Raw genomic sequence first — 12,671 nt, forward strand, 5'->3', positions numbered from 1 at the left:
CAAAGTCTTTTCAGAGCAGACTCTTTACAAGGAGAGTCAGAGCTCTTCTTCCAGAGACCTTTTGAGGAGCACTATGGAGTCTTTCCCTTTCTGGGGGAGTGCTGAGCCAAGTTTGAAAGGACACTGGATCTGCCTGGAGATTGCTGACCTGGCTCTGAAGCAGGACAAAGGGAACGCTCCATCATAAGTAGCCTCAACTTGATCTCCAGGTTCTTCTTCACCCTGGAATTAAGGGCTAGACAAAAGCCACACTTATGTGGGATGTGTGACTCTTCTAGGCAGCGAACACATTTGTAGTGCGGCTGCTAACCAGGTTGGGCTCCTGGAAAGCAAGGCAACATTTAAACCAGGGGTGGGCAAACTTTTTAGCCTGAGGGCCACATCAGGTTTCGTAAATTGTATGGAGGGCAGGTTAGGGGATGGGGTTGTGGCCTGGCCCCGACCTCCTATCTCCCCCTGGAACCCCTGCCCCATCCAACCCCCCCCCCCCGGGACCCCTGCCCCATCCAACCGCCCCGCTTCTTGCCCCCTGACACCCTCCCCCTGGGACCCCTCCCCCATCCCACCCCACTCCCAGTCACCTGACCACCCCTGGACTCCTGCCATCCGATCCAACCCGTCCTCTCATTCCTGACGACCCCTGCCCCATCCAACCACCCCTTCTCCCTGTCCCCTGACTGCCCCCGGAACTCCTGCCCTTGATGGACCCTCCCGGACCCCATTCAACCCCCCTCCTTCCTGACTGCACCCCTTGGAACTTCTGCCCCCTTTTAACCCCCTGTTCCCCCGCCCGACCACCCTGACCCCTATCCACACCCCCGTCCCCTGACCACCACCCCGAACTCCCCTGCCGTCTATCCAACCCCCCACCTTGCTCCCTGCCCCCTTTACCGTGCTGCCTGGAGCACCAGTGTCTGGTGGCGCTGGAGCTAGGCAATGCTGCCACTGCCACCACACAGCACAGAGCACCGGGTCAGGCCAGGCTCTGCAGCTGCGCTGCCCCAGGATCTCACAGCCCCGCCACCGAGAGCATGTGACTGTGGTTGAGTGAGCGAGCTGAGGCTGTGGGAGAGGGAGGACAGCAGGGGAGGGACTGGGGGCTAGCCTTCTGGGCCAGGAGCTCAGGGGCCGGGCTGTAGTTTGCCCACTTCTGGTTTAAGCCCTAGAGAGCCAGGCATGCCCTTCTGAGGAAGACAAGCCTCCCCAGGAGGGGAGAAGAAAAAATAATCCTCCCAATTACTCAACTAATCTAACAAGCTAGACTGAACTAAACTAGCAGCTAGGAAAAAATTCTTTTCGCCAAGGCACACTTAGGTGGACCTGCTAAAACTCCATCTCAAGCCGAGGTGGTTGAGAAGCAACTGAGGGTGGTCTGCCCAAGCAGACCTATTTAGCCTCACTGCATGGCATGAGGATGTATAGGACATGTGGACCAAACAAACACTGTTAATGAAGATTTTTGATTGAAGACTCATGGGCACATGTATACCTGAAGAGGAACACCCACAGGCACTACTCACAGAAGAACAAGTTCCTGTGACAAAGAGGCAGCAAGACTGGACCTGTAATGCGTTTTGTAAATTCATATAGGGGAAGCAGTACAGATGCCAAGATGTTTGACCAATCAGCTGCCACTATGGCCAAGGTTAACGCCATGACTGGGACGTTCTTGAGAAATGCCATTTTCAGGACACGTGGTATTTCCTGATGGACTTCACTCTTACTTTTCAAGGACAGGATCTCGAGTTCTCTGAGAAGCTGCAAAAGCTAAAAAATGCTATGGTGGAACTCTCAGCAATAAGAGATAATCCTAGGCCTTATGCCCAAACATTTATCAGGAAAGCAGGTCAGGCTTGACAAAGCCCTGGCTGGGATGATTTAGTTGGGTTTGGTCCTGCTTTGAGCAGGGGGTTGGACTAGATGACCTCCTGAGGTCCCTTCCAACCCTGAGATTCTATGATTCTATGAAAGCAAGTCTGCAGGGACCATATTAGACCTTGGTGGCAAAGTCACAGAAACATCAGATATACATGTCTGAAGATACTGTTGAACACATGAATGTCACATTCATTAAGGCTCCAACAACTATCGTATTGCTTCAAATATCTGGTTCTGCACAATAATAAGAAAACAATTGGCCTGTTACTGACAATGTACAAACTGACAATCTGCTGGATCACTGTACAAATGTATAGAGTGAGGAAGAAAAGGAGACTGGTAAACAAATGACTCCCCCGTAAGCCTTGTGGGAGCCTTAGGCATAACTAACAGTGTGAATCAAAGGCTGTGAACCAGCATACACCAGGCCTTGGCAGAATGACAACACATTAGGTATTCGAAAGCACATTCCTGACATGAGAGGATGGTATAGAAATGCCCAGAGTTCTCAAGTAACTGCATAAAAACATTTCTAGGAAATGCTACACTCATGGACCCACAGATCCCTCATAAGATAAAGAGGGAAGGATAGGATAACGGATGAAGATATTTTGTTCAAACTAGCCCATACAAGATACAGGATTATAACAAAAAACATATGGAATGTAATAATGTAATATGTAACTTGTTTGTATCAATATATGAAAAGAAAATCATGCAGGGCATCTTTGTAATAGTTTAGGGGATAACATCCTGGTCTGTTGATTGAATTGGTACCTAGTCAAGGGTATACATGTTAGTGTACCTGAGCTCCTATGGGGCACTAGGACAGTGCTTTGTTGACAGTAAACCTGGCTGAGTGCCTTTGCCACCAAACTGAGCATGAGGTCTTTCTTTAGGAATAAGACTGAGGTCTAATGAATCAATACGTTGCATTTTCTTCTAGTGCAGCTAACACCAGAGCTCCAAGAATAGCAGCCCTAGAAGCATTAATACAGCAGCACTAGCAACATTCCACAGCATGAACACCACTCTCCAAAACTCCACATAAAATCACCATGCACTTGACATGCTTCTAACAATGCTTTTGATGGAAATAACATTCATTCAATTGTAGTAGTTTTGTGGTAGAAGATCGGTTTTCCACAGCTAAATTAATGAATAAAATCATGTACATATAAACTGAAAAGCACACTCCTGAACTTGATGAAATGGCCCACATGTTGAGCTAGCTATTTTCTACTGGTTCTACAACCTGGCAGTACTACTTCCTATTACAGTGTATAGTGCCCCCTTCCCCCGGATAATTTTTAAGAGTGCTCAAGAGCTCGTTACTAGAGATTAGTGTTTAAACTTTTACCTTTGTTTTGAAGGCACACCTACAGTAAATATTTGATGTACGAGAGCATGGTCCACATTCTCCTTCATGGCAAAGATTTTCACATGTATGAATGAAATCTACCAAAAATTAAAATGTAAGAATGATTTGTAAATTAAACCTTTTAATTTAACATTGGTACTTTATATCTATCTATGTCATATGAACATCCGTGGTCACATTGAGGCTTCTGCATGAGTTGGGAGCTGCAGGCACAAGACACTGCCTTCAAATCCCTTAGTATTTCTCATGTATATGTTACAGATTTTATGTCAAAAAAAGTATAAGAATTTGGTGCATTATAAGATTTGCAACTTAAAGTTGTGTATTGCTTTGAAATATTTTAAAAACAGCTCAAAATTGTGCTTGTTCATTTTAGTAAGTCTATGGCCTCTAGAGTTTCAGTTCCACAATTTTTATACTAGTAGTATTAAAAATAGACACTTTGCTAAACACTTTTCATATAAATATATAGAATCAATAAACTTGTGATTTAATGTGGTGCTGTATAACCAGATGAACTGAGGAGCACTATGTTAAAAACCATTCTGAACACAAAATTTCCCTATATGTATAATCTGATTTTTTTTTTAAACGGTGAAAAATTAAACATTCATTTTTCACTATGTATACTGACCTTCTGTAGCTTGGAAAAGGAAAATAAAAATTAGCCACTTCCTATATCATCTATGGTTCTTCAAAATGATTGCCTTCATGGATCCAAACTGTATGAGAGGAATAGTGACTTGTCAAGTATCCGACGAAGTGGGTATTCACCCATGAAAGCTCATGCTCCAATACGTCTGTTAGTCTATAAGGTGCCACAGGACTCTCTGCTGCTTTTATAGTGACTTGTGTGCGTGAACTTGGCACTCTTTAAAGAGAAACAGCTATTGGAGAAAACGTTTGCCCAGCTCTAAAGAGCGAGAATATTGAACAGACACAAAAATGTATCTGAGTTTATCTGAAAATTTCCTCTCTCCAAATAATAAGGTCCACAGATCCATTACAGTGGAACTCCAGCCTAATTTTCAGTTTGAAGACCAAACCAGACCTGTCAGTTCCTGGAAGAAAATGATCCCACCCCTAATTAGCACGCCAGTTTGAGATAAAATCTACTGACTAATATGGAATTCATTTCAAGAATAACTATTTATGCACCTCATAGCTTAAGCAAAAACTTCAAAATTTCTCATCTGAATCAAAATATATAGTTTTCAGAGTAGCAGTCATGCTAGACTGTATCCGCAAAAAGAACAGGAGTACTTGTAGCACCTTAGAGACTAACAAATTTATTTGAGCATAAGCTTTCGTGGGCTACAGCCCACTTCATCGGATGCATAGACTAGAACATACAGCAAGAAGATATTTATACATACAGAGAACATGAAAAGGTGGAAGTAGCCATACCAACTGTAAGAGGCCAATCAATTGAGATGAGCTGTTAGCAGCAGGAGAAAAACAACTTTTAAAGTGATAATCGAGATGACCCACTTAAGGTGTGAGAATACTTAACATGGGGAAATAGATTCAATTAGTGTAATGGCCCAACCATTCCCAGTCTCTGTTCAAATCTAAGTTAATTGTATCGAATTTGCATATTAATTGAAGTTCAGCAGTCTCTTTGGAGTCTGTTTTTGAAGTTTTTTGTTGTAAAATTGCCACCTTCAAGACTGTTGCTGAGTGGTTAGAGAGGCTGAAGTGTTCTCCCACTGGTTTTTGAATGTTATGATTCCTGATGTCAGATTTGTGTCCTTTTTTTTTTTTTTTTTTGCATAGAGACTGTCTGGTTTGGCCAATGTATATGGCAGAGGGGCATTGCTGGCACATATCACATTGGTAGATGTGCAGGTGAACGAGCCCCTGATGGCGTGACTGATGTGATTAGGTCCTGTGATGGTGTCACTTGAATAAATATGTGGACAGAGTTGGCATCGGGTTTTGTTGCAAGGATAGGTTCCTGAGTTAGCGTTTATGTTGTATGGTATGCAGTTGCTGGTGAGTATTTGCTTCAGGTTGGGGGTCTGTAAGCGAGGACTGGTCTGTCTCCCAAGATCTGTGAGAGTGAAGAATCATCTTTCAGGATAGGTTGTAGATCTTTGATGATGCGCTGGAGAGGTTTTAGTTGGGGGCTGAAGGTTCTCTTATTTTCTTTGTTGGGCCTGTCTTGTAGTAGGTGACTCCTGGGTACTCTTCTGGCTCTTTCAATCTGTTTTTTCACTTCAGCAGGTGTGTATTGTAGTTTTAAGAATGCTTGATAGAGATCTTGTAGGTGTTTGTCTCTGTCTGAGGGACTGGAGCAAATGCGGTTGTATCTTAGAGCTTGGTTGTAGACAATGGATCATGTGGTGTGTCCTGGATGGAAGCTGGAGGCATGTAGGTAAGTATAGTGGTCAGTAGGTTTCCGGTATAGGGTGGTGTTTGTGACCATCGCTTATTAGCACAGTAGTGTCTAGGAAATGGACCGCTTGTGTGGATTGGTCATCTTGATTATCACTTCAAAAGTTGTTTTTCTCCTGCTGATAACAGCTCATCTCAATTGATTGGCCTCTTACAGTTGGTATGGCTACTTCCACCTTTTCATGTTCTCTGTATGTATAAATATCTTCTTGCTGTATGTTCCAGTCTATGCATCCGATGAAGTGGGCTGTAGCCCACGAAAGCTTATGTTCAAATAAATTTGTTAATCTCTAAGGTGCCACAAGTACTCCTGTTCTTTTTAAAAGATATAGTGAATCCCAGTTTGCAACAGAACATCAGCACCGAGTAGTTCACAGATGGAATTTAAGTCTTTGACATAGCTGAGCCTCAGTCCATTAATTACCTTGAATATTAGGGCCAATGCCTTAAATTGGCATTGAAAGCTGACCAGGAGCCAGGGGATGGACTTGGTTCCTGATGTGCTCACGACAGCCTCGGCCATGGAATAGGCAGGTAGACCCTTCTGTCCCAGCTGGAACCTATGCATCATCTTCACATTCAGCTTCACACACAGTTAACTACAGTGATCTGCACCCTCAGCAAGTCTGCGTATGACATTAAGCCTGGGGGAGAGGCAGATATGCTGGAAGGTAGGAATAGGGTCCAGAATGACCTAGAAAAATTGGAGGATTGGGCCAAAAGAAATCTGATGAGGTTCAACAAGGACAAGTGCAGAGTCCTGCACTTAGGACAGAAGAATCCCATGCACTGCTACAGGATGAGTACTAACTGGCTAAGCGGCAGTTCTTTGGAAAAGGACTTGGGGATTACAGTGGACGAGAAGCTGGATGAGAGTTAACGTTGTGCCTTTGTTGCCAAGAAGGCTAACAGCATATTGGGCTGCATTAGTAGGAGCGTTGCCAGCAGATAGAGGGAAGTGATTACTCCCCTCTATTTGGCACTGATGAGGCCACTTCTGGAGTATTGCATCCAGTTTTGGGCCCCCAACTATAGAAAGGATGTGGACAAATTGGAGATAATCCAGCAGAGGACAACGAAAATGATTAGGGGGCTCGGGCACATGACTTATGAGGAGAAGCTGAGGGAACTGGGCTTATTTAGTCTGCAGAAGAGTGAGTAGTAGCCTTCAACTACCTGAAGGAGAGTTGAGAGATGACAAAACAAGGAGCAATGGTCTCAAGTTGCAGTGCGGGAGGTCTAGGTTGGATATTAGGAAAAACTATTTCACTAGTAGAGTGGTGAAGCACTGGAATGGGTTACGTAGGGAGCTGATAGAATCTCCATCCTTAGAGGATTTTATGGCCCGGCTTGACATAAGAATGGCCATACTGGGTCAGACCAAAGGTCCATCCAGCCCAGTATCCTGTCTACCAACAGTGGCCAATGCCAGGTGCCCCAGAGGGAGTGAACCTAACAGGTAATGATCAAGTGATCTCTCTCCTGCCATCCACCTCCACCCTCTGACAAACAGAGGCTGGCTAGACACACCATTCCTTACCCATCCTGGCTAACAGCCATTAATGGACTTAACCACCATGAATTTATCCAGTTCTCTTTTAAACCCTGTTATAGTCCTAGCCTTCACAACCTCCTCAGGCAAGGAGTTCCACAAGTTGACTGTGCGCTGTGTGAAGAACTTCCTTTTATTTGTTTTAAACCTGCTGCCCATTAATTTCATTTGGTGGCCCCTAGTTCTTATATTATGGGAACAAGTAAATAACTTTTCTTTATTCACTTTCTCCAACCACTCATGAGTTTATATCCCCCCTTAGTCTCTTTTCCAAGTTGAAAAGTCCTAGCCTCTTTAATCTCTCCTCATATGGGACCCGTTCCAAACACCTAAGCATTTTAGTTGCCCTTCTCTGAACCTTTTCTAATGCCAGTATATCTTTTTTGAGATGAGGAGACCACATCTGTATGCAGTATTCAAGATGTGGGCGTTCCATGGATTTATATAAGGGCAATAATATATTCTCCATCTTATTCTCTATCCCCTTTTTAATGATTCCTAACACAGTTTGCTTTTTTGACTGCCGCTGCACACTGCATGGACGTCTTCAGAGAACTATCCACGATAACTCCAAAATCTTTTTCCTGATTAGTTGTAGCTAAATTAGCCCCTATTGTATTGTATGTATAGTTGGAGTTTTTTCTCCCAATGTGCATTACTTTACATTTATTCACATGAAATTTCATTTGCCATTTTGTTGCCCAATCACTGAGTTTTGTGAGATTTTTTTTTTGAAGTTCTTCACAGTCTGCTTTGGTCTTAACTCTCTTGAACAGTTTACTATCATCTGCAAATGTTGCCACCTCACTGTTTACCCCTTTCTCCAGATCATTTATGAATAAACTGGGTAGGATTGGTCCTAGGACTGACTCTTGGGGAACACCACTAGTTACCCCTGTCCAGTCTGAAAATTTACCATTTATTCCTACCCTTTGTTCCCTGTCTTTTAACCAGTTCTCAATCCATGGAACAATCTTCCCTCTTATCCCATGACAACTTAATTTAGGTAACAGCCTTTGGTGAGGGGCCTTGTCAAAGGTTTTCTGGAAATACAGGCGAGTCTCATCTTACGCTGGGGTTACATTCCACTGTCAGCACGTAAAGCGAAAATCGCATATAGTCAAATTACATTGAGTGTAATGGCGGGCGAAATTGCCCACACTACAGGTACAGTATTTAAATTGTTATTTTTCCTCTTTTTTTGTTTCGTTTTTGCCGACCGCGCAAAGCTGAATTTGTGCATGTTAAATGCGCGTAAAATGAGACTCGCCTGTACACTATGTCCACAGGATCCCCCTTGTCCACATTTGTTGACCCCTTCAAAGAACTAGAATAGATTGATTTCTCTTTCCCTTTTTTTTTTTTTTTTTATGAAAACAAAATTCTCTTTACAGAAACCATGCTGACTTTTGCCCAACAATTTATGTTCTTCTATGTGTCTGACAATTTTATTCTTTACGATTATTTCAACTAATTTGCCCGGTACTGATGTTAGACTTACTGGTCTGTAATTGCCAGGATCACCTCTAGAGCCGTTTTTAAAGATTGGTGTTACATTAGCTATCTTCCAGTCATTGGGTACAGAAGCCGATTTAAAGGACAGGTTACAAACGATAGTTAGTAGTTCTGCAATTTCACATTTGAATTCTTTCAGAACTCTTGGGTGAATGCCATCTGGTCCTGGTGACTTGTTACTGTTAAGTTTATCAATTAATTCCAATACCAATTCTAGTGACAGCTCAATCAGTGACAATTCCTCAGATTTGTCACCTACAAAAGCCGGCTCAGGTTTGGGAATCTCCCTAACAGCTTCAGCCGTGAACACTGAAGCAAAGAATTAATTTAGTTTCTCTGCAATGACTTTATCGTCTTTAAGTGCTGCTTTTGTATCTCGACAAAACCCTGGCTGGGATGATTTAGTTGGGGTTGGTCCTGCTTTGAGCAGGGGGTTGGACTAGAAGACCTCCTAAGGTCTCTTCCAACCCTAATCTTTAATGATTCTACCTTGGAGGTGACTAATGCAAGGATCACTGTGACCACTCATCCCAGAGGAAGGGACATAGTTTCCTAAGAAGTTGGAGGTGTAAAATCATTTTTGGAAACTGATGCTACTTGGTCATCCAAGCTTAGCGAGGAGTCCAATGCCTCCTATTAACCTATTACAGACTGAAGCACCGCTTCCACCCCAACGGTCAGCTAAGGACTAGACGTTCAATTTGAACTTTAAATAGGTAAGAGAATGACCTGATGACCACTCCTACGATGCATGCTACCTCTCTTCTCCCAAGCCAATACTGCACAAAACTGAAATTGCTCTGACTCTTCTTAGGTAGTTTAGGCCTTTTGCCCCATCCATGTGGCAAGATAGAGAGGATTAAAGGAGGAGACTGTACTGTACTGTACAATGTACCGAGGAGTGGGTCTACGGCAACATGCCCCAGAGGGACCTGTGCCTGCAAAAGAAAAAAAAAAAATCTCTGTCAATCCACTGAAGGATACAGAGAAATTGATGCAGCTCATAGTTCAATCTTCTTTGTGTTACCCACCATGAGGATGAGCAGGAATACCAAACACTGCAGTTTATCTACCATGCTTTTTGCCAGTGTAAGGACATCTGAGACTGTTTGTGTGTTAAGGGGGCCAAAGCATCTCCTGCACAGACTGGCTGCTTGCAAAGGGTTTGTAATGTATATTCTGTCTTCTTCCTGGGTTTGTCCATCATATACTGCTCCACAAAGATAAGCAGGAGGTCAAGCTGCTGAAGTCTCAGGCAAACACAAAGGAGGGCTTTCCCTCTGTCAGAGGGCAAACCTGACAGTACAGTTCTAATGATTCTGCAGCTGAAGTTTAAAGATTTTGTTCCCTTTCATTTTCTCCTCAGCAGCAGAGTGTGTCTGGAACTGCCTGCAGAGGTACAGGAAGAATGAAAAAAAACTGGTTGGATCCTCATGGGCTGGGCCAGGCCATACACCTTCCTGACAGAGACTGGCAGGACTGGTTCTGCCTTCAAAATGACAAATAGGCTGATGACTTAGTATAACAGATCTGAGGAGAGTATGTCATTTTAAGTTGGCCTTCAAAAGTTCAAGGTTTATTGGGAGACTAATGGAGACACTCTTAAAAACCCTTGAACAGAACAAGGAGGAAGAGCGTGCCAACGCTGACAATTGTTTGGCAATAAAGTAAGGTAAGGTTGTCAATAGCATCTTCATCTTCCCATTACACTGATGATAAAGAGGGCTGGAGGAGAGAATTGCTGGTAAGAAGGCTCTTAGGCAAAGGAGATCCTGCTGATATAAGCCTTTTTTTCCACTCTCCTCTTCTACACAATCGTCCTTGGGTCTTCTGCAATATGGGCAACTGCACCCATGTAGCTCAACAGGACTAAGATATCTTTATTCCATATGGATATGATGGACTTTTCTCTGCAGGGACCCATCAGCAAGGAGCAGCGGCGGCTCCAGGCACCAGCGCTCAAAGCGCGTGCCTGGGGCGGCAAGCCACGGGGGGCGCCCTGCCAGTTCCTGCAAGGGCGGCAGTTAGGTAGCCTTCGGCAGCTTGCCTGCAGGAGCTCCACCGGTCCCGCGGATTCGGTGGCAATTCGGCGGCGGGTATGATGAATCCGCGGGACTGGGGACCTCTCGCAGGCAAGCCGCCGAAGGCTGGTTGCCTGACTGCCGAGCTTGGGGCGGCAAAAAAGCCAGAGCCCCCCGGCAAGGAGTCATTCAAGCAGTAGATGCTGCCTCACCTGATCCATGGTGAACAGAAGGAGTCTCAGTAAGTGATCTCAGAGTGGACCTTGGATCCTATCCCTGGGAGCAGTGAGGCAAAAAGTGCATGGCCCTCATGGGCAGGCCCACAAGAGCACCAGAGCAAATGTCATTTAAAAGTTTCATTTGCTCTGGTGCCCTTACAGAAATTAACTTTTCTGTAAGGGATAATGGGGACTGACAGGGAAATGACATGCTGTAGAACTTAGCTGGCTGGCCAGAAAGATCTGGAGGAACTAAAGACATGGAGACACAGGCAGGGTTCATATGCAGTCCCATTGGACACTTGTTTTCTAGAAATTTCTGCACTTGCCTCCCACAACATGTGTACCACCTACAGTGGGGATCCATACAGGCAATGCTAAAAAAGCTGGTCAGTTTCATTTGTTTCTAGACAGCTGCACTTTCTGATTCTCAAGTCCAATTACAATTATTCAAGATTTGGGTTGCAAATTCTTTGGAGGCTTTTATAAATTCAACTTGACTACAACCACCCAATCATGAACACTTTCTACGCATACTGGATTTTTGTTCATTTTGAATCTATTTTAAAAAAATATGAATCTGGACTACCTGCCTCTTTAGTAATGGAATGTGTTTGTAAGTGTTTAAAGCAGAAAGTTCTAGTTACCACGGCTACCACAAGGTAGAGGTTTGCCACATGTTTTTCCACACGATGGGATGGGATCCGTGCACAGTTTACGCTCAATACATTCTAGTTTTAGTAATCTGCTAAGAGGAGTCTGCCCACAAGGACAGCAGTGCACTACTTGGGGAAGTCGTGGGCAAAGTTGGCAGGGCTCAGGATGACATATCTGCATACAGCTGTGCCTTCCACAATTTAATTTTCTAAAAAGGAAATATATAAGGAATTACAAGGGTATCACAGTCACTGAGTGTTGAATAAAATGTAATTTTTGCTTTAGGTTTTTGGGGGGAGAAAGAGGCCCTTACTTGTCACATGTCTTCTGGCAGGAGAACTTTCCAAATCCATCAGAAAACTCTTCATTTGTTCCACACAATACATCTCGAAAGGTACTCCCACAGTAGCAGACTAAGAGAGAACAAACAATAAGAAAAAAACAGTATTACAAGGAACACTAAACACTGTATATGCAGGACAATACTAAATTTGAAAAACTGAACATAAAAATTCAAAATGTATAAATAGAGCAACTAAAGTACACTTTTAAAGGTTGTTTTAAACCTTTAAAAGTGTACTTTAGTTGCTCTATTTAGACTTGACTTAGCTGTATACAGACTGAGTTTCTATATTACTTTTATTAGCAAAAGATACTAATAAAAGAGGATCAATAAAAAGGACAAACTACTTGCAAAAGAGGGCTTAATCAGTATAGCAATACTTGACATTCAAAAAATAATGCAAATTAATCTTGAATGGGAACTTTTATCTTAAACTAAACTTCAAAAAATTTACATAAAAAATAAATGCAAGCATTTTCTTTGTAAATATCACAAAGAAATGTACCAATATTATTATACTGTACTAGACATCTGGACATCATAGGAGCCACATGGGTTATCAGACCAGAGGTAAAATAATTTTAGCCATTTGAAAAGTGTGGGTGTTTATTTAAGTATACTTCTTTAAATTTACTTTTATACAGGTTTTCTGTTACTTTTCAAACTACTGATTTAAAAAGTCGTAGAGGTGACACATAGGTAAGATTTT

The 12,671-nt window shown here is 43.2% G+C and overlaps 1 protein-coding gene across 1 annotated transcript in view; it reads right to left on the bottom strand.

The window, feature by feature from the left end:
• The window catches only part of LOC120397510 (transcriptional repressor NF-X1-like), a 225,903-nt gene that overhangs the window by 121,883 nt on the left and 91,349 nt on the right, over positions 1-12,671 (bottom strand). The window contains 3 exon segments of the mRNA XM_039523454.1: positions 3,239-3,336; positions 11,610-11,827; positions 11,933-12,032. Of these exon segments, the coding sequence (XP_039379388.1) occupies positions 3,239-3,336; positions 11,610-11,827; positions 11,933-12,032 (416 nt within the window).

The sequence above is a fragment of the Mauremys reevesii genome, linkage group 2 (assembly GCF_016161935.1).
Source record: "Mauremys reevesii isolate NIE-2019 linkage group 2, ASM1616193v1, whole genome shotgun sequence".
In the NCBI taxonomy this organism is placed as follows: domain Eukaryota; kingdom Metazoa; phylum Chordata; order Testudines; family Geoemydidae; genus Mauremys; species Mauremys reevesii.